The 24,001-nt window shown below is 31.0% G+C and overlaps 1 protein-coding gene across 1 annotated transcript in view; it reads right to left on the minus strand.

Moving 5' to 3' along the window:
* Positions 1-680: 680 nt before the first annotated feature.
* The window catches only part of LOC120144597 (putative laccase-5), a 28,109-nt gene continuing 4,788 nt past the window's right edge, over positions 681-24,001 (minus strand). Inside the window, exons 2-5 of the mRNA XM_039158626.1 lie at positions 14,256-14,262; positions 1,312-1,390; positions 1,111-1,236; positions 681-1,025 (exon numbers count right to left, since the gene is read on the minus strand). Of these exons, the coding sequence (XP_039014557.1) occupies positions 706-1,025; positions 1,111-1,236; positions 1,312-1,318 (453 nt within the window). The 5' untranslated portion in view covers positions 1,319-1,390; positions 14,256-14,262 and the 3' untranslated portion in view covers positions 681-705. The remainder of the gene's footprint in view (positions 1,026-1,110; positions 1,237-1,311; positions 1,391-14,255; positions 14,263-24,001) is intronic.

Below are 24,001 nucleotides of genomic sequence, written 5' to 3' on the forward strand. Positions count from 1 at the left end.
AATCATTTCGTCAAGAGAAGTACATTTTGTCATAACTTATATTTAAACATCAAATATAAAGGATTTTTGTGACGAAAATACATAAGGCAACAAAAATTATTTTGTCATAGTTGCTATTTCGTTACTAAATGTAACTTACAGAGACAAAATATTTGTTAAAATAAAATACTTATTTTATCACAAAAAGTAAAAATCGTCACAATTAAATTAAATTATAACATCAAACAAAAAAGGTTTTCGTGACAAAAAGACATTACAACAAATTTTATTTTCTCACTACTTTTATTTCGACACTAAATATTTTTATAACTTTTTACTGTAACTAAATAATTTTGTTACAATTTGTTATTGTGAAAGAATATTATTTGTCATAATTTTTTATAATGAGAAATTAATATTTGTTATAAATTGTTATTTTCATTAAATAAATTTGTCACAATTTTTTATTTTGACAAAATATTGGGACGAAATAAATTTGATATAACTGTTCACTTTGACTAAATTTAACGTGTTATTGTGACTAAATCATTTTGTTGTAATTTGTTACTTTGACTAAATTTAACGTGTTATTGTGACTAAATCATTTTGTTATAATTTGTTATAGTGATAGTGAAATAATGTTATTTGTCATAATTTATATGAAAATGAAGGTTTTAGATTCGTTTATGGGTGGGCAGAGAAGCAACATTTGCACCAAGTAAGCATTCAATCCACCCACACTATTTTTATATTCAAAAACTCCAATGGCAATGAAGTCAATGGGCCGAAAAGCGGCATCGGAGAAAGGCCTAGTAGCCATGTAATAACTCCGGCGTTTTGGTTGGCCACAACTAAAACATCCATGGTTTGCCCAGGGTTGATCATCATATAGTCGCTGGTAAACCTTTTAACGTAGGAAGTATCTTGGGCAACGAGTGTGAGGGTGTGATTTGCGATGGAGAATAATTTTAGTTCATTCATTGCAGCGTTGATGATTCGAAGAAGGTGTGTACACCCATAATTAACTTGCGTACGAAATATTGTATCTGCAAGCAAGGATGAATTTAGAAAAAAATTATAGAGTGGGTAACATAAATAATTTGATCTGGTTTCAGTAATGCTAGAACGTACCGTTGGGGCATCCGTACGTGTCGCCTAAGTGTCCGTTGATGGTGTAAGCATCTGGTTGCCCAGGAGTGGTACCCGTTGCAACCGCTTCATCAATCATTTGCTTGTAGTCTCCATTGTACCATGTTTCTATCGATACAAATTAAAAAAGAATCAGATAATGATTTTATAAACATCTAGTGGGAAGTTGAAAGATATGCTTACGAAGCATGATTGTTTGATCGGCATCCTGCGTGGGGAACGGATAAGTTTTGTGCTTGGCTGGTAAAATGATAGAGGCTCCCTGGAATTAATTTATTTTGATTCTTCAGGAAATAACCATTGGAAAAAGAAAAAGTACAATTACCAGTGAATGGTTAAACCATAGTTTCCTTGATTATGAACAATATTGGATCTGAGGAGTCCCAGCCGTGGGGAGTAGAGGGAGACTTGAGAGTGTTCTAATCTTTTTGGGGGTTAGGGGTCCAAGTTCAGCATAGAGGAAGCCGACTACCATACTATGTTTTCTGTTGAATAATGTTTTTTTGCTTTGCTTATACCTTTACAAGAGTAGTCGCACAGTGAAGTCAAGCGTTCACAACGTCTTGCCTAAGTGAAAGAAGGACAGGGACCCCAACCCAAGTTTCAACAGAGTATACCAAATGACACATTCCATAAGAAATCATCTTGGCTCGATCCATCCTTAACTATACTTTTTCATATTACATGTTTGAAGATCTGAAGTGCTTAAATAGAGTTATAATGATAAACCAGAACATAAACTTAAGGATACATATATAGCTAGAATGAATTAATCAAATGATGTTAAGGATCAAATGGAGGGAGAGCATTGGAATCATTACCTTTATCGTCATCTCTGCCTACTTTTGTGCTTAATCCAAGATGTGCCACGATAAGGGAAACTTGAGTGAGCAGCTCTTCCCCATGCCTCAACTGTTGAGCATGCTCACTCCATGACCAATGACTAGCAGCATGAGTCATCATTTCCATCCACACCTCGCTAATCATTTCTCATTTCTTTTTAACATCCCCTTGCATGTAACTTGCCAACTCCTGCAATTTCCGAGCAATGAAGGCTCCCTCAAGCAGCGCTCCAACTTTGTGTAGCGGCGGTTGATAGAAATCAGGCTGGTGTTGGTAGTCAACAAAGTCAAGCAGCTCCTTGGCAAATTGTTTCCGGCTTTTACAGAAGTTTTCCTTCGTTTCCTTAATCATGAAACTCTGTGCATCATAGTGAATAGTATGGTTTATCACATCAGTGAACCCTTTACACTGCATCCCTGGATACACCAGGGCAAGGTACATCATACAATTAGCAGCGAGTTAGCGAAGGAAGGGAATCTCTGCACAAGGAAGCGAAAGCTGGTTGTATCCCTTGCTTGTTTTTAGTGAGCGAAGCGAACATGTACTGTCGAGTAAAGGCAACCGTTGTTGGCGCCGACCCCTCTAAGCCCTGGCACATCACAAGCCATCTTACTTAAGATTTTTGAAATAGGAGGAAGGGGCAATGTCAATTGAATAAGCGTGTCAAAGAGAATGAGAGAGAGATGCGGCGCAAAGAAGAGAAATGGCCAAGTGAAAACAACACGCGTGAAAGACTAGGGTTTTTGTGTTCTCCTAAAGTATTTGGTCTAATTAAAAATCGGGTTCTTGTAGTCTTACTTGTTTTTATACCTGGTCACTTTTGTTCCTCTCTTCCAATTTGGTCACTATATGTTTCTTTATAATTTTTGATCGTGGATCAATGTTTTGTTTTAGTACAATGTAGTCATTATTTTATGGCATTATGTTTTATTTTTAATTAACTACTGTCTTTTTATTTTATTACATTTTAATCCCTTGGTTCTTTTTAATTGCATTTAATTTTGTTGAGTAATTTATATTCCTTTCAATGTAGTCATAGAATCTTAATTTTAGATCAAATCATTAGGTTTAAATTTCTTTTAAATTAATCCCTACTAGAGTAATTAGACATAATATCAAAGAAAAAACTCGTTGTTTTATTTTTTTTGCCTTAACGATGAAAGAAGAAATATAAAGTTGGAATAATGGCATGAAACGGTTAAACTGCGAGTTTTCAAAAAGTATATATAAAATAAATACAAATAAATTTCTCAAAACACCAATTTCCCTTTAAAAATCAATTTCCTTTAAAATAAAGTAGAGGGAAATTTCCCTCCTAAATTAATTATTTATTTTAAAAAATTATAATTTAATATTATTAAGAACATAACACAACTATTTGTTTGACTCATATAATATTAAAATAATAAAATATAAATTATTGTAATAAATTAAATATTAAACAAAAAATACACTCCTATTAAACGCATAGTACGATTATTATTATTATTAATTAGAGGATCTTTTGATATCTACTTATAATAATAATAATAATAATAATAATAATAATAATAATAATAATAATAATAATAATAAAAGTATAATCTTCAAAACATGATGGTTCTAAAGAGATTCACATAATATTAAAATATAAAACAAATCAATAATTATAATAATATTAATTATTCATAAAAATGATAAAAATCGCATATAAAATTCGTGTATTAAAAATAATTTATGGTTAAAATTTAACGTGTTATAGTTTATAAAAATAATCGTAGTAAATTTAATACATGATTTTTACCATCTATATTAGTTATGGATGTTCATATCTAGGTACTCGCTTTTTCAGGTATTCGAAATTTTTGGGTGTCAAAAACTCGGTGTACGTCTCAACCAGTAATATGTAGGCACCCATAAGTTGGGTACCCATAAAACCTAGGTACCCATATTTCGGGTCATCGATACCCGATTAATATTTATTTAATTTATATTAATTTTCAGAAAAAAAAGATACCTAAGGCTCTTGTACATTTTCAAACAAATCAATTTGACCATCAAATTACTGTTGCATCCAATGTGACCCTCAAACTTAGGGGAAAAACAATTAACAATAGCTTCAATCATTAACCATTATGAAACTGTATAATAAAAAAACATTAAAAATATGTATACAACAAAGAAGAGTATTGTAGTGAATATAACATGATAAACGTAAGTAAATTTTACCTAAACTTAATGTAAAAAATTTAATAGTAAATTTGCCCACTATAATTAATATATATTGTTAAAGACTTACACATACCGCCTTACCTGAGGGCTTAAGTTAACTTGTTTATTCTCAATTCAATATATATATATCAATTTTTTTATCAATTTAATTTTCATTTTTACTATTTTTTATACTTTATCTTTTGTGTATTTTAGATTTTAAATTTCGAATAATGATTTTTTAATAAATAAACAAGCCCTTGAACTTTTTGATAATATATTTTGTTATTATATTTTATTTGGAAATGTCATTTAATTATATATATATATATATATATTATCAAAAAATTAAATTTTTAGAACATTTTTTTAATAATAATTATATTTTATCATTATAATTAAATATATAACTGCAAACATAATTTTTTTAATAAAACCCCTGAATCTTTTATTAATTAAAAAATGAATTTTTGTGTGATAAATTTTCTATAACAATAAATATTTCATAGAGTTACAAAACTTGTTACTATAAAACATTTTTGCACCAAAAAATAGAGAGAAATATTTCTGATAGTATAAGTTTTCATAATGATTAAAATATATAACTGCAAAAATAATTAATTACAAAAAACTTAAATTTTATTAATTACAATATATTTTGCTACTATATAACATTTTTTACACTAAAAAATAGGAAGAAATGGTTCTGATAGTATAATTTTTCATAATGATTAAAATATATAAGTACAAAAATAATTTATTACAAAAAACTTTAATTTTATTATTTGATGTGATAATTTTTCTATAACAATAACTATAAATTATAATTATAAAAATTGTCAATATAACTTTTGAAAAAAAAGTGGAGAAAAATAGTTATGTCAATTAATATATGCTATCACTATAGTTAAAATTTATAACTACAAATATAATTTTTCACAAAAATGTAAATATCATTATTTTTTGTGACAATGTTTTTGTAATATTTATTAACACTTATAGTTATAAAATTTGTCACTATATGATTTTTTTGACGCAAAAAAAATGTGGAGGGAAATCTTTGTGACAATATATTTTGTCACTATAATTAAAACATATAATGACAAACATTGTTTTTATTAAAAACTTGAATCTCATTATTTATTGTGAAAATTTTTCTGTAACAATAATTATAGCTTATAGTTACAAAGCATGTCACTATATGATTTTGTTTTTGTTCCAAAAATTAGAGATAATCATTTGTGACTATACATTTTGTCACTATAATTAAAATATATAATTACAAACAAAATTTGTCACAACAAATCTAAATCTCATTATTTGTTGTGATAATTTTTTGTCATGGTTACTAAAACTTTTAGTTATAAAAGTTGTCACTATATGCCTTCAATTTGGCGCTAAAAAATTGGAGGGAAACATTTGTGACAAAAATTCGTAATAAAGTTTATTTTGTCACCATATGTTACACATGTTTACTAATTGTGACAAATTATTACGACTATTTTAGCTTTTGTCATAATTGTATATCTTTTTTTTAATCTAATGCGACGATTATTTGTTTTGTCACAAAAACTACTAACAGTGACAAAATTAATTTTGAGAAAATTAAATTTATCACAATAGTAGAAATTTCTTGTAGTGTCTTTTGAAAATTCAAGTAATATACTGAAAATAAATTTTCAAACATTTTTACAAAGGGTTTCAGATCTTGATCGAGTCAAAAATCATTTTTTAACCCTGTAGTACCAATATTGCAAGAATATTATTGATAATGTTCATGAGATACCGATACTGGTATTGATATTAATGTGTAAAAGTACACTATAGTATCGATATTGGTACTGATACTAATGTGTAAAAATACCCCACAATACCGATACTGGTATCACTACTCCCTTTAAATTTTTGAAAAAACACCAATTCCAGTATATTATTTTCATATTGATATTCTATGAGTATCAATATCAGTACCGATACATAGAGTGGAGTAATTATACTCCCCTCTCACCAACAACTAGGTTTTGTAATTAATGTAGGCAGTACCGATACTCCAAGCTCGAGTATCGGTACTCAAGGTGTTTGGGAAACATTTATTGCGGGAAATTTCATTCCTATAGCTCTATTAACTCCCACAATAACCCAAGTGACTAGAATTTAAAGAATCGATATAGAAATAAGATTTCAAGTCATATGTGATGACAAGAAATCATAGAGAAAGTTAAAGCAATCACATTGAGCCAAAATTAAGTCAACATTTTTCAATATTTTTTTTGCTTTCAAAGAACACTTTTGTACTCATTTGTTTTATTTGCTAAGTGTTCTTATTTGTTCTTGAATTGTGCAAAACATTCTTAGTGAGGTTTTCTAAGTTTTATATTCGTAATTTCTTCTCTGGAAGGGTTGTACACTTGAGACTTTGGGGTATAAGTCTAAGTGTGTTGTAAGGTTATACCTTATCCTAAAAGGTTTGAACAAATTAGTGTTGAAATCCTTAATGTGGAAGCTAAGATAGTGGATGTATACTTCATTGAAGAATTTGAACCACTTTAAAATTGCTTGTGTCAAATTTTTCATTCTCTTGTAAAAAGCTTTCATTTAGTTTTTATTTGCCAATTCACCCCCTCTTTGCTATTTTATTCTCTTGATTGACTCAACAATTGGTATCAAGGCTAATCTTATTGGAAGGCTTAACATCATATTGAGAAGATCCTTGGAATAAGTCAATCAATTCATCAATGGCCACCCATATACTTCTAGCATTTTTTGTGAGTCTCAATTCCTTCCAAGCAAGGAGAACTTGTTGTACTGAAGGTCAAGTCAGAATGGATTCATGAAGACTGAAGACTCATCCAACTCAATGCAAAGGTCATGCACATCATATTTTGTGCATTAGCCCCCAATGAATATAGTAAGGTATCTTCTTTCTCAAAGTCAAAATTTATTTAGGACAAGCTTGATGTCATAACAAGTGAAGAAATCGAAGATTGAAATTATCACTCTCAATTATGAGAATTTCAAAATAAAGGCTTATGAGGACATCAAAATGGTGTTAGATCGTTTTATCATCATCATTGATGATTTAAGGAGCTTTGGGAAGGTGTATTCCAATGAAGAAGTGGTAAAAAAGATGTTTACACCATTGCCTTCATATTGGGAAGGCAAAGCAACCATTATTAAAGAAGCTAAAGATTTGGAGTTGTACAACCTTTCTAAACTCATCGTATCATTACTCACTAACGAAGTGAAACTTCAAAAGAAGAATAAACAATAAGAGAAGAAGGTGGAGAAGAAAGAAACTTGAGATTTCTCTCAAGTCTACCAAGGGAGAGATTGATTCTAGTCATGAGGAAGATGAATAAATAACAATGTTTTCCAAAAGATTTAGAAGATTCATAAGGTCTAAATTGCTCTCAAGTCTACCAAGGGAGAGATTGATTCTAGTGATGAGGAATCTGAATAAATAACAATGTTTTCCAAAAGATTTAGAAGATTCATAAGGTCTAAAAAAGGTAGAAGATTTCAAAGAAATGAGGGCATCGAGAATGTATCTAAGGAAAAGGACCTCGTCATTTATTATGAGTACAAGAAATTGGGACACATCAAGTTTGATTGTGCTCAATTGAAGAAGAAGAAGAATAGGTCAACCAAGAAGGCACAAAAGGCACATGTAGCTACATAGAGTGATGAAGAATGCTCCGATGAAGAAGAACAAGAAGTAGCCAACTTGTGTCTTATGGCCATCGAGGAAGAAACGAAGGTAACCTCTAATTCATCCAATTTAAATGAATATTCCTTTGATGAACTACAAGAGGCCTATGATGAATTGGACTTAGAATTTGAGATCTTGCTTTCAAAGAATAAGAAAAATATTTCAAAAATGAAAAATTAAAACGATCTCTTATCTAAGACCAATGATGAACTTGAAAGTAAGATAAAGGATATGCAAGTCAAACTTGATGAGTTTGTAAACAAAAATCAAGATTTGCATAACTTACTTTCTAAAGTTCACGATTATCATCAAAATGAGCTTGATGATCTCAAAGCTTCTTTTAAAAAAGTTGGATCAAACCAATTTCAAAAAGGTCAAGCTTTAAAATCCAACTATGTGAAAAATAGCTTTATAAAATACAAACATAGAGGTCCCCAAAGAACTTGTAATGGGAAAGTTGTTAGAAGCATATGGTTCCCTAAAGGGCTCTTTGTTACTAAGGACAAGGATATCCCATAAAAATGGATACCCAAAGGGACTAGATTATTGAGAACTAATGCCTATGGAGCAAAACAATTTAGGTACCAAAAATAAAAATATAATCTATGTTTGTAGGTAGAGGAGCATTGCTACAAGTCCCAAAATGTAAGCTCAAATTCATGGTATCTTAATGGTGGATGCTCAAGACATATGAACAGTGACAAGAACCGTTTCAAAGATCCTAAAACTAAAAGTGGAGAAGTAGTAACTTTTGGTGACAACTTCAAAGGCCACATACAAGGAGTCGGTTCAATTGGTAACAATTCTTCCATTTTAATTGAAAATGTGTTATATGTCAATGGGTTGAAGCATAATCTACTTAGTATAAGTCAATTGTGTGATAAAGGATACAATTTCATTTTTGAGTCCTATGATTGTAAAATAGTTTACATTGCATCAAACATGATTATGTTGCTGGACATAGAATATGAAACATTTACATGGTGCATTTAGATGATATTGCTTCCTCAAATGTATCTGTGGTAGCTAAAGATGAAAATGATTCATGGTTATGGCATAGAAAACTTGGACATGCTAGCATGAGCAAATTAGATAAATTTGTTAAAGGTGATCTAGTAAGAGGTTTACCAAAGCTAAAATTTGATTTAGATATTTTTTTGAATCATTTGTAAAGGGTAAGCATAAAAGAGTTCCCTTTAAATCCATTAATGATGTTTCCTCTAGTAGAGTATTTCAATTGATTCATATGGATTTATTTGGGCATATTAGGATTACTAGCTTGGGTGGAAAACAATATGCTTTTTGCTTGTTGTTGATTACTCTAGATTCACATGGGTTCTCTTTTTAAGTACTAAGGATGAAACTTTAGAGAAATCGATCACATTTTTAAAAATAAACTAAAATGAAAAATGTTAGTCAATTTCTAATGTTAGGAGTGACCATGGAACCGAATTACAAAATCTTGATTTTGATGAGTTTTGTAACTCTTATGGTATTAGCAATAATTTTTCAACTCATATAACCCCTAAAAAATGGAGTTATTGAGAGAAAAAATCGAACTTTAGAAGAAATTGCTAGATCCATGCTTTGTGAAATAAAATTCCAAAATATTTTTGGGTGGAAGCCATAAACACTGCTTTCTATATTGTGAATAGAGTAATGATTAGGCATATTTTAAGGAAAAATCTATACGAACTTTTCAAAAATAAAAAGCCTAACATTAGCTATTTTCACCCTCTTGGGTGTAAGTTTTGGTTTTTAATAATGGAAAAGATAATCTTCAAAAATTTGATGCAAAAAGTGATGAATGAATATTCCTTAGATATTCCATGAATGCTAAAGTTTTTTTAGTGTTTAACGAAAGAACTCTAGTGGTAGAAGAGTCTATTCATGTTGTTTTTTATGATAACCCCACTCCAAGAAAGATGTATTGCGTGGAAAAAGATGTAGGTATTATGGCATCAAATGAAGCTGGTGAACCATCATCTAAAGAGGATACGCAAGAACCAACACAAGATGCTCTTAAGAAGCCAATTCAAGAGGAAATGGAAGTATTATGCCAAAGGGAATACAACTATGTCAAGGATAGTGAGATTTTGGGTGATCCATCCAAAGGGTAACTACTAGATCCTTTCTTAGAAATATTAGTAATTTTGTTGCATATATTTCATGTATAGATCCTAAGAATATAAAATAAGCACTAAAAGATGAATTTTGAATATTGGCTATGCAAGATGAGTTAAATTAATTTGAGAGGAGTCAAGTATGGACATTAGTTCAAAGTCCTAGTGACAAATCTAGTATATGTACTACATGTGTATTTAGGAATAAATTATATGAAAGTGGCAACATAGTGAGGAACAAGGGTAGACTTGTTGCTCAAGGGTATACTCAAGAAGAAGGAATATATTTTAATGAAACTTATGCTCCCGTAGCTAGGACAAAGGCAATGAGAATATTAATTATCATTTGCATGTTATCATAGTTTTATTTTATATCAAATTATTGTTAAAAGTTCTTTTCTAAATGGTTTTATAAAAGAAGAAGTGTGTGTGGAACAACCTCCCAGTTTTGAGGATTCGGAATTTCCAAATCATGTTTTTAAATTGAAAAAACCTTATATGGTTTAAAAATAATTTCCTAGAGCTAGGTATGAAAGATTGCTAAATTTTCTTGTTGAAAAAGGTTTTTCAAAAGGGAAAGTTGACACCACTTTATTTATAAAAAATAAATTGAAAGATTTGTTAGTAGTACAATTTTATGTTAATTATATTATTTTTAGATCTACTAATGATAATATTTTCCAAGATTTTGCTAAGTTAATGCAAGGTGAGTTTAAGATGAGCATAATGGGGGTGCTCTCACTTTTTTGGGACTAAATCAAGAAAAGGAAAGATTTCATCTTCATAAATCGAGCTAAGTACATCAACGATATGCTCAAAAAGTTTGGATTAAAGGATGTGATACCCGAAGTAACTCTTATGAGCCCATATACAAAGCTTGACAAAGATGAGGAAGGTAAGTGTGTAGATGTTAAACTTTGTTTTATCTTACCGTAAGTAGACTGGACATTATGTTCAGTGTTTTTTATGTGATAGATTTCAATAATGTCCTAAGAACATTTACAAGCCATTAAGAGAATCTTTAGATACTTTAAAGACACTCCCATATAGGACTTTGGTATTCTAGAGACTCTGACTTTAGCTTTCATGCCTTTTTGAATGCGGATTATGGAGGTTGTAAATTATATAGGAAAAGCACATCTGATATTTTTCAATTCCAAGGTATTATGTTGATTTCATGGTTTTCAAATAAACAAAATATTGTAGCATTATCAACCACCGAGGCGAAATACATTTCGGCTGGTAGTTGTTGTGCTCACGTTTTATGGATGAAACAAAAACTAATAGACTATGGAATTGATGTAGGTACTATACCTATCAAGTGTGACAATACTAATACTATTTGTCTCACCAAAAATCCCATCCAACATTCTAGAACTAAACATATTGAAATTAGACATCATTTCATCAGAGATCATGTCTTCGAAGAAGATATAGTTCTAGAGCATGTTGACACTTTGCATCAAGTAGCAGACATATTCACAAAACCTTTAGATAATGGAAGAATTTGGGAAATTATAAGAGAATTAGGTCTAACAAACCTACCTTGACTTTGTGTATACATATTTTATGCACTTTTATGATTTTATAAAAAAACATGTTAAGTGTTTTCCTTGATGCCTACAATACAATTAGTTAGGGGGAGTTTATGACTTTTCATTAAAATTTATAAATTGTTCAAAGTATGTTTGCATGTGTATTTGTTTTCTTGAACATTTTTCCTTGTCTATTTAGAGTTATCTATACCATTATTGATGCCCTAAAATATGCCCTATGAATTTTGACCTTTCGGTGCACTCTAACTAGAAGTTCATGAAACTTCATCATTAACTGATGTTTTTGTTGTTAAACCTTATATAAATGAATGAATGCTTGTATATTGGTCATAATTTTATGTCTCATATGATCATATATGTTGTGTGTGCTTATTTTGTAATAAAAATGTTATCTTAGGACTAATTAGCAAAATTTCTTTACCATTTCGTGCATCTAGTATCATTATTGTTCTTTCAGTACTGATATTGTTCTTTCTCAGTATCAATATTGTTCATCAAGTACCGATATTGTTTTTAGAGTATCGATAGGAGTATATATACTATGTATTGATGCCATTTTCTTTAGCATACAAGTAATGTTACTTATTTAAATGAGTACCGATACTCGTGGCCTAAGACGCATTAAAACCTTAAAAAATTCCCATTTTTTAAAAAGCCCTACCAGTGTCGCTGATGAAAAACTCTCTCCCCTCTCAAATTGTTGCATTTTTCTATCGTTTTTGGGTAGTTTTTCACGCTTGTTACCTGTATTTCATGCTTGTTACATGTATTTCATCAAAATCGTGCTACATTCCTTCATTTCCTCCTAAAATAAAAGATTCAAGGTAAATCCTTCTTCAAGCCCTAACTCTTATTTTCAACTTTTTTTATTTATTTGTATAATTTGATGCAAATTACTTATTGGGATTTATACTTTAAACCTTTTCGCACTATATTATTGTATGATTTGTTATTTTTCCATCAAATTTATAAAATTTTGAATTAAAGAAATTTTTTTACGTTTACATATACATATTTTTATATTTTATATATATGTATTATACATTTGTTTCTTTAGTATAAATATGTGTGTGTATATATATATATATTTAACATTTATTTCAAAACTTTTTATATGTATGTTCATATTCACTGCAAATACTTTTAATTATATATATATATTTACACATATTCATATATTTAGATATAAAACATTAAGCTCATTGTTTTTCGATTTTAATTTGATCTTAAATACCTAGAATATTGCATACTCTTTTGAGTTTTGGGAATTGATGTTAGCATACATGTGTACATTGCTTCTTTTTGTAGGTTTCTCTATCCCGATTTTATCCCAAAATGTCTAAATGTCCCCGTTCTCCCATTCCCACCCTCATCCCTAAGCATCTCATCTTCCAAATCTTTTTAAAAATCCTAATCCTAACCCTGTTTCAAATTCAAATGAGCTTACCATTAAAAAAATCATGTTTTACTAAACATGATCGCCAAAACCTTTGGCATAGGTACTCGTAATTCTTTGAGTTATTACCCTTAGGGAGAGCTATGCCTTCGCTTTATTCCATGACCGAGCTTAAATTCAAATATCTTCCACAACTCTGATCTTAGAAACTAGACAACACTTTCAAAATCAAACTTGTTGTCTTTCAACTACTTGTTCGTATTTTCTATTCAAATATTTTTTGTGTTGTTGATCAAACCCTAAATGCCATCGTTAATACTCATTCATACCTCATGGAGCAATACATTCACATAGATGTTGCTTCCATAGCCCAAGACTTAGATCTAGAGGTTAAGGGAATATACAATGTGAAAATATTGTTGCATCTCCTTATACAATTGGTCATAGTGTCAATACCTTAGAGATTCATGAGAGATTCTTGCATCACATTATCACTTTGTGGTTTCGACCATTTGGGGGTAAATTATCCACCCTTCGTGCCGTAGACATTTGGTAGCTTAATTACTTTCAACATAATAAACAAATAAATTTCCCAAAATAGTCTTTGGTGAGCGTGTCGATGTCATCAATAACTTTTAATCTAAGAAATTTGATACCATAATTTATGGTTGTCTGCTTATCCATATCTTTCTCAAAGTCGGTATCAATGTCACTCTAGATCCCACTATTCCCCTATCCTCATACATTGATCTTAAATCTCTTTGTAAATCGAGATGGGAAAAACTTAGGATAACGTAAACAAGAAAATGGAAGCGAGCTATAGGATCTACCTCTGGTGCACCTCAACCTCAAGGCAATGATCTGGTACGCGATGTCGATGATCCGATGAATCATGTTTCTGTCGATCCCCTTGAGTTGGTGGTGAGGATGTGAGTGAGATTCCACCTTACTTCCAAAAGTTCATAGAGACGATGGACATGAGGTATGCTACTATAAAGTATCATTTCACAACTTTAGGGACTTGGATTTCTGACATTGCGGACCGACAGTTGTCATTGAAGGCGATGTATGTGACTACCAGCGTGATTTCATGGCTAGGCTAGACGCTCTTTCTCACGACTTTGCTTTCTTCCACGCTATGTCTTTGGATCATGATCCTTCTCCGTCAGAAGCCTGACTACTTTTCCTTGATTGACTGTTTGTTATTTGATCATGTTCGGTATTACATTTAGACTTAAATGGATATTTTTATCTTTCGCTCGGGGATGTTAGTTTTTATATTTTCGTTATGGCTTTGGATTTTTATGCACATGGATGCTTTTATTTGACATGATATTTGGATGCTTGTTATGATTTATAATATTTGATGTTTGAGACATGATTTTCTTTATGACCATGTTTATTGCTTAAGAGTATTATTTATGTTAACTAACCTCTTTTGGATAATTTGTTCTTCACATCTTTTATTTATATATTGTTTATAATTTTTAATTTAACAAAAATGGGGAGTAGTTATTTTCAATAAAATCTTAAAAATCTTAAAATTATTCAAAGGTTTTGTTATATCAAAAAGGGGAGATTGTTCAACCATGCTTTGAGATTTTGATATATCAAAAGTAAATAAGTTTAAAGAAATTTTAAGATTATTTTTAATTCGGTTTTCAATCTTATATTCGATTCAACCATTCAAATATAAAAATTCTTTTTAAATTCAAAAACTCCAACTTATACTAGAAATAAATTTTCAAATATTTTTACAAAGGGTTTCGGATCTTAATCAAGTCAAATATCATTTTTTAACCATAGAGTACCAATACTACAAGAACAGTATTGATACTATTCATGTGGTAACGATACTGGTACCGATACTAATGTGTAAAAATACATTGCACTACCAATACCTATACCGATACTAATGTGTTAAAATACACTACAATATCGATACTGGAACTGATACTCACTTTAAACTTTTGACAAACCGATTCCAATATGCTATTTTTGTACCAATACTCTCTAAGTATCGATACTGGTATCGATACTCTAAGTGGAGTACCGTTACTCCCTATCACCAACGACTAGATTTTTGTAATTAATACAGGCTATATAGATACTCCAAGCTCGAGTACCGGTTCTCAAGGTGTCTGGGCAACATTTATTTCAGTAAATTTCATCCCAACGGCTCTATTAACTCCCATAGCAACTCAAACGACTAGAATTGAAAGAAGGGGTATAAAAACAAGATTTCAAGTCATATGTGAAGACAAGAAATCATAGAGAAAGCCAAACCAATCACATTGAGCCAAAATAAAGTTAACATTCTTCAATATTCTTTTTGCTTTCACATAACTCTTTTGTACTCATTTATTTCATTTTTTAAGTGTTCTTATTTATTCTTGAATTGTGCAAACACATTTCTAGTGAGATTTTCTTAAGTTTGCTATTTGTAATTTCTTCTTATGAAGGGTTGTACCTTGATACTTTGGAGTATAAGTCTAAGTGTGTTGTAAGGTTACATCTTGTCCTAAAAGATTGGAACAAACTAGTGAATTTGTTGAAACCCTTTGTGTAGAAGCTAAGATAGAGGATTTAGGCTTCATTGAAGAAGTTGAACCAATCTAAAATTGCTTGTGTCAAAATTTTCATTTTCTTGCAAAAAGGTTCCATCAATTTCTTATTTGCCAATTCACCACCACTAAAACTGAAATCTTCAATATTGATTTATAATCAAATCTAATTTTTCATTTTCTTGCAAATAAATGAATCAATCCAAAATTAATAGAAAATTAAGTTGTTCTTAATGATTCAACATGATGAGGCGATGATAGCACTTGTTAGAACGAAAACATAATTGATATAAAATCAAGAACACAAATAGCTCAAGATCTAATCATGTCAAATCATCAAGAATAAAATACTAGATTCGAAAGCATACCTGTTTTAATTGATAGGTTGAAATTCTTGAGGCTTTCTTTGGTTGTGATCTTCCAAGAAGATAAAGCTCCCTTAAGTATAAACTCTCTGATGGGAATAAGAATATATACGAGATTTTCTATTTCTTGGGGACCATAACCCTTTTATATAACTGATTTAAGAATCAATATAATTGTTTGTACTTATAACTTTGTCCCTCATCGAATTATAAATTCAACTTTAATAGTATATATACTTTTATTTTCATGACACTTCTAATATCTTATGACTTTGTAACATAATTGGTAACTTAATTTATGTCATATTTATAATTACAATATACATTATAAATATATGCGCATAATTATGAATTTTAATCCAACAATTTTTTTGGGTGCTATATTAAAACCAAAATTTATGAGGAATGCTTCATTATTGTGCTCTAGTTTTTTCACCCCTAATTCGCCATTTCCCGAAGGGTTACAAACAACCCCCATTTAACCATGATAACACTCTTCCTTTCATCTGATCGATAATGAAATTTCGTATTAGCCTTCCCGTTACTTGACATATTCCTTTAGGCAAAATATTGGTATGCATAAAAGCCGGTAGCTGAGCCTAGCCTGGACAGGAGGGATACCTGCCCAGGACCATCAAGATAGGTCACTCTAAACTAAAGTAAACATATTTCGGGTAAACTATACGAACAGTCCCTTGCGTTTTTGGTCTAATTAGTTTTGATTACCTGTTAAAAAATTAAATGTGTTTAGTCTCTTATAATATCGGTCTATTCGGTCTGTCTCTAACTCGTTAATTTTCATTAACACATTAACGTAAGTATTACGTGGCAGTTTAAAAATAAAAAAATATCATGTCTTATTCGTTTCTTTGAAATTCTCCTCCCTTCATCTAATGATTTAAGAATAAAGAACCAGATCATTTTATCTCACTACATTGCTTGAAATATCTTGGTTTTGAAAATTTGACAACCGACTCTGTTTTAAATGGAAATTAACTTCATCAATGAAACGCTACTGAAAAAGATCTCTACCTATGGCTTCCGACGCGGATCTTCAGAGCTCTGCTTTCCCATTTAGTTCGGAGTGCCCCATGAGCCTGGCTATTACGTTAGGGGACCGTTGTTGTTTGTCGTTATCCTCTACTACATTGTCTTCATTATTGGTTTTGCATTGGTTCGTACCGATCTCACGAGCTTTTAAGCTTCCTTTAGCGACATCGACGACTCTGCTATTCTTTTGGCCTTCATACTAACATATTTTATTTCCGTCATCATCGTCACAGCTTGCAAGTTTGAGGATAATAAAGTCAATTCGATGGAGGTGAAGAAAATAGGGTTGCTCGCTTCCTGAAATGAGCTATTTCTTGATATTTTCCTTCCTGCATGCATGTCATCTCTCACCATCAGTACCTATCATGTGCCTACGTTAAAGTGAAATAAAATTTACATATCTTTTCAAATATTACGCCTCAAATAAATTACGATAAGGTTGAAAGATATCAGGGTCTACTGCACTGCAGTTCTCTCTTTGTGGTCTTGCACTTCATATTTCAGAGAAAAGACATTGGTTCGGCACATAAATAGATTGGTAATGCTAAATTTTTCTTGGCTGCTACTTGTCATTCAAAAAACCATAACCAAAGTTGTAATAATGAAAAGGAGAAAAAATAAAGGTCAAAACATTCGATGCAACTAATATCTCTCTTATCTTTAGGTTTTAAAAAGCGAGTTGTGCTTGCAGTAGCAGTATGTTGCTGGTGGCAGATTAAAATATGGAAAATGATCCCCCTGCCGCCGCCACTCGTACCCGCCCACTTATAGTGGAAAGTGACCTAGTCTTTTAAGGTCAAGAAATCAGAAACAACAGCCAGGAAATAGTTTTAATTTGTTGAAAATGCAGAGGAAGAATCAGAAAGTCAAGTGAAGTTTTCCCATAAGAAGAATTGAAGAAAAGTTCGGCTGCTGCAAATAGCGACGGAAATAAGCAGTTTCCTCAAGCTAGACGATGACAAGCTTTTCCTGCATCAGGTAATTGGACTGCAACATTCCGATAACAGGTGCATTATATGAGCTTTGTTGGTTGTCATCCATGGCTGAAAATCATTAGATGGAGGGAGGAGGATTTCAATGGGTTTGTTTTAGCATGGTTTTGTCGGAATGAGAATTTAAAGGAGTGTGGGTGGTTTAATGGTCTAAAGAAGAAGGAAAAGCATCGGAGGAGGGGTGATTTAATGGTCTAAAGAAGAAGGAAAAAAAGAGGCACATGTAATTTTTAATTATTCAATTGAAAAAATATGATTTGTTTACGTGAGATAAGATTATCTAAAATATGAAATAAAATTCAACTAAAACAACAAAACTTAAATATTTATTTTTATCTTTTTATGATAAACCTTTTAAATTTAAGATTTTTAGTTTGATTATTTTATATAGAAATTAATTATTTTTTTACTAAGAACAAATTTATTTATATAGAACTCTCGGGTTCCTTTAGGATGAAACTTTGTAGACAAATTGAAATTTATATTTCCTTGGTTATTTATTGAAGTCATACTTTTTTCATCTCCACTTTTCTTTGATTATTTTCTTTTCACAATGTTAAGCATGATCTAGTCCATGCATAGTAAATCTACATTAGCTTAAAGCTTTGCGAAACTCAATTTTAAATCGTGAGAATTGAGTCTTGTTCTTCATAACTTCAAATAGTATTATTCAATTCTCTAGAAAATATGAGTGACAATCGGTCATTCCTTCAAAGTTACTACATCTTTGATCCAAAAAGATGTTGGTTTGAAGGTTGTTTTGGCTTATGGTTGGGAAGACGGATCAATTGGTCATAATTCAGCTTCCTATGAACAAACTTAGTGACGATACGCTAAGGAGAATTAAGATCAGGTTTGATTCTTGGAGAGACACTATAACCCGAGTTGAGCTCTTCTAGCACTCAGAGTTGTCTTGGTGTTAATGACAATAAACATGGTTAGCCAAACAAGGACTAGATTTCGGAGATATACTTAGAAATTTCTATCAAACTAAGAGAAGAGTTAGCTGCGACGGTTTGACTTTGTTAATTATAAGTAACATCCATCAAGGAGAGAAAATCTATTTTAATGATCGATCAAAATTGAGGCTAAGCAAGGCCTATGTTATATCATCTTAATTGAATTGTTTTACATTATTTACTTTATTTACTTTCTCATTATTTTTTATTCATTATTTATTTTTATTATTAATGTACTTTTAAATCCCCATTTTTACGTTTGTAGTTAAAACCTGAGGATCGAAAGAAAAAAATTATTAGACTTCCCTAGTCCTTGTGGATCTAATTGAAAACTTTATAAGGATAAAAATGGTACATTTTTCAGGCTTAATTGAAATGATAGTTGAATTTGATTTAATAATGCAAGATTATGCTAGACGTATCTATATTCAATAAATTTAGTATCACTACCTTGGTCCTCAAATTCAAAATGAGTTAATTTCTCTTTTGGCTCGTAGTGTTAGAATTTTTATGATAAGGATTATTAAAGAGACAAAATATTTTTCTATTATTCTTGGTTGTACCTTAAATTTGAGTCATCAAGAACAAATGAGTTTGATAGTAAGATGTGTAAATATGTTAAACGATGAAATAAAAATAGATGAGTTTTTAGAAGTTCTTACATGTAAATGGTACATCTGGATTGAAGTTTTTTAATGAATTATTTGGTGTATTCGAGTCACTTAATTTAGATGTTAATGATATCATGGGTCAAAGTTATGACAATAGTTGGAAAACATCAAGGGGTACAAAAGACGTTAGTTGAAATAAATCCAAGGGTTTTATATATGTCATGTGTTTTTCATAGTGTTTATCTCACTCTATCAAATATGACTCATTCTTATGTAACAAATATTTCTTTTTTAGAGTTGTGCAGTGTATATACACATTATTTCAAAGTTATACTAAAAAAGTCGAAGATTTTAGTCAATAATATTAAATATTTTACAGTAAAATCTTCATATAATACTCGATGAGAGAGTCAAATTAAAGCGTTAAAGTTGTTATATTTCAAGCAGCTCAAATAAAGTTAGCTTCGTTGGGATTTTGTAATTCTAGTGGTGAAAAACAAAATTTGAAGCAAACAATTTAGTTAATTCTCTTGCATGTTTTGAATTCCTAATTTGATGATTTGGTATAAGATTTTATTTACTATAATAAAGTGAGTAAGAAATTACAATCTAAATCTATATGCATTAGAACTAAAATAAATAAAGTAGAAAGATTAACACTATTCTTTGAGAAATATAGAAATAAAAGATTTTGGTTACGCTATTCCAAAAGTTTGACATTTGATATGAATATAAAACTAACACTTTCAATAAAACATCACGTGTCCAGAAAAAGACAATTTCCTGAGAATGATGATGAAGAAGAAGTAAAACTACTTGAGAAATCTTTTACGGTTAATTATTTTATTTTGATTGTAGATTTAACTATAACTTATTTGAAAATAGATTTAAAGAATTAAAATTATTTGACAATATTTTTGAATTTTTAATTGATTCTAAAAATTAAAATTTTTAGGCAATAATGAATTAAAAAAAACTTGTACAAACTTTCATTCAATTTTTTCTGATAATAATTTATCTGATTTAATGTAGAAGATCCTTTTTCATAATTAAAAGTGGCGAAAATGATTGTCAAATGAGTTGATGTTAGTATTTGAAATCTCAAGTTTGTCAAAATTGCAAATTATTATCCAATTATCTTAATTGTTTATCAAATTCTCTTAACTATGTTGATGACAATTACATTGGATGAAAAAAAAATTCAAACTTAAAAGGCACCATCATAGAGTCAGTTCGTAGAGATTGAGTATATTGTCACGGACCAAAGCCCACCACCGAGGTTAGCCCATGAGAAGTAGCCCAAATGGGGGTTTGGACCTTCTAGAAGCCACAAAGACTTAGGTGGCATTTAATTTTGTATAGATAATGCCCACTTGTTTTTGGTAAGTAAAGATTAATCCCGACCATCGATGCAATTAGATCTTAGCCGTTCATTGAAGGGAGCTTTAGCTATAAATAGAGGCCTCCCCTCCTCATTTGTACTCACTCCTTCACTTTAAGAAATCATAAGAGCATTCTTCTCTCAAAGCTTTCTTATCTTCCTTCTTGTGCTAGTTCTCTTGTCTAGCTTCCGTCGAGGTTCTAAGCATCATTGCTTGGGATATTTTCAGGCTTACTTAGCCGCAATCACTAAGAAGACGACTAAGGCCGCACGTTCCGAGGCATTGAAGTTCTAAGGGCGTGACAATATGAAGAAGTGACATGGCTTAAAATGATTCTACGTAATTTCTCTGAAAGACCAACATCAATCAATGTCTCATCTATAAACAATCATTCTAGTTTGTTATAAGGTTTTTTTTTCAAATATCTCTCAAAGATCATCTGCCAACTTTTCTATAATTTTTTTGTCTAAAAATAATAATAATATCAGATATATTTATCTAAAATTAAAATTATTTTGGTTCTCTAAAATCCCTTGTAGTAGTAACAGATTAAGCCTATTAACCACCACTTAGGTTTTGTTTTGTATAACACTGTACAAATATTCATTGGATGAAATTGGCTAATTGATACAAGATTTAGAATAAGTACAAAAGTGTATGATTCAGAGCTTCAATTTGTAACATCCCAATTTAGGAGCTAAATTTTAGAAATTATAAAGTATTGGATTTAATTGGTATTTTAGGAAGAAAATTGAGGATTAAATTGTAAAATTTCAAAGTTGGTAGACCATTTTATAAAGTGCAGGAAATTCAGTGACTAAACCCATGATTTAAACATTTTTTTATAAAATGAAATATAAACTCTCCTCGTGCCCAGGTTTTGCAGATTTTTCAGTTTTCCCTTCTCCTTCAACCCTCTTTTCAACTCCGATATACTTATCGTCCGACGTCCGTTTGACGAACCGAAACTACAATCGTGTTCGTTGTCGACCGATGAACAAAACCCCTCAAACCTTTCGTCGTGAATCGTCGTCGTTCGTCGTTAATTTCAATCGTAAGTATCGTCGGTATTAACTCGATTTCAGATGGTTTTTTATTGATTCACAACGATTTGACCATCCATTTTCGACACCTCCCTCACCATCGTGTTCCTTGCATCATTCCGAGTCTGTCGGTTTCCTCCATTTCTCCGTCGTCGCTGGCACGTGGAGGGGTGAAAAAGTCAAAGTTTTTGATGTTTCGGAATCGAGCTCTCCGTCGTTCAAAATTATGAACCGAGCTCGGTAAGTGTCTCAAAATGCCTTAAAATAATTTTTAGGAATTTTTCTGAGACTTTTCCGACAACGAATCACTGTTCACGTGCCGCACGCGCCGCCACTACGTGTAGGGGGTGTTAATTTTGTAATTAATTTCTGTTAGGGTGATATTTGTGTAAAATTTGAGTGTTAGTTTTGTAAATATTTGTAGAAGGTGGCTAATTTTATAATTAATTTCCGTTAGGGTGATATTTGTGTAAAACAATCGACTATTGACCGTTGACTTGCGTTGACCGTTGACCGGCGTTGACCACTGTTGACCTGAACTTTGACCGACGTTGAACGACCTTTGACTCTGACCGGGTATACCTATACTGATGTTTTTCAACGTTCTGAGTCCGATTCCGCAGTCCATTTTCCAAAATTCGGATCCAAAGGCCTCGAAATTGCCAGTTAAAAAACCATTGACTTTGACATTGACCAAAAAGTTAAAATTTTTGAAAAGTCATATTTTATGTTTTTGACGTCCCAAATCTGTTTTTGGGGTCCGTTTCGCCAAACTCGAATCCGGTAAACTATTTTTGACTGATTTATCACCCGATTTGATATTTTTTTTTTCAGAATAAAGCCCCGTTTTGATGAAATGTTTATTGTTATGTATCTGAGGAATTATTGGAAGATGATTTCAAGATCGAGGGCGATTGAATAGAATTTAATGGTCGATCAGCGTGGCATGAAAATCGAGGTAATACATTACTACCTCTTTATGCTTTATAGAACATCTTGATAATGGATAAATGCATGAATGTATATGATTGGACTATTATGCTTGTTTGTTTATGGATGGATTCGAATCGAATATGTTTTAAGCGATAAATTATGGAATACTTTGATTAGGTAAAATTACAAAAATACCCTTATGTTGTAAACAAACAAGAATTGACCATGGAAGTTGTAAAGACATTGACTTGATGAAACTACTGATGTGCATGGAAATACTAGTTTTGCTTAGGAAATTTGGATAACCGGTTTTTAAACCCAAGAGAGTTTGGGCAAGATACTAGAAGTCTGTTAAGGAATCATTTCAAGATCAGAGAACGTTCGGGAAAGCAATTGTCCATAGGATATCTAAATTAAAATTATTTACGTTAAGAGTTAATACCGAAATTATCTTATTACAAAATTATGAAAATGCCCTTGAGAGGTAAAAAATAGTCCAAGTTAACTCTGAATGAGAAGGTAACCTGAGAATTTGTACTTAAACCGATAAATTACTGATTTAATGGTTGAGATCCTACTTTTGTATGGAAAATTCCTAATAATTCGCTAGTAATGTCTGAAAAGAATTTTAACCTGGAAATCTCCGAGTTATGAGTAAATACCTGAAGAATAAATTATCGAGGGTGCTATTTTGTCAGAATTGTTCGAAAGGACTAGAAAAGATGATACGTTTGAATTAAATGATAAGATCAGATGGAAGGAAATGATTGAAATACAATGGATCTATAAAATAACCAAAATACTCCTGTAATGGAAATGACTCAAGAATATTATCATGTCCAGGAAAGATTGGATATCCTCAAGCTATGAAATGACAATAACAACATTGAGCACCAAAATAACTAAAATACCCTTATAACCAAGGATAAGTAAATGAATTGGATTCATTAAGGAATCCAAATAAACCTGGATGTTGCATTGCCTTTTAAAAGTTATGGAACACAGTTTAAGCCGGTCGACCAACGTTAATGCTATATCAGTACCTGAATGACATAAATACCACTTGAATGTTTGTTCTTCTCCTCAAATTGGGATTGATGATAATTATGGAAGTTCTCGCTCAGTTTAACGCTAGAGCGCATTCGATATTAAGAAGT

Source organism: Hibiscus syriacus, unplaced genomic scaffold (genome assembly GCF_006381635.1).
Source record: "Hibiscus syriacus cultivar Baekdansim isolate YM2019G1 unplaced genomic scaffold, ASM638163v2 tig00110890_pilon, whole genome shotgun sequence".
NCBI lineage: Eukaryota > Viridiplantae > Streptophyta > Magnoliopsida > Malvales > Malvaceae > Hibiscus > Hibiscus syriacus.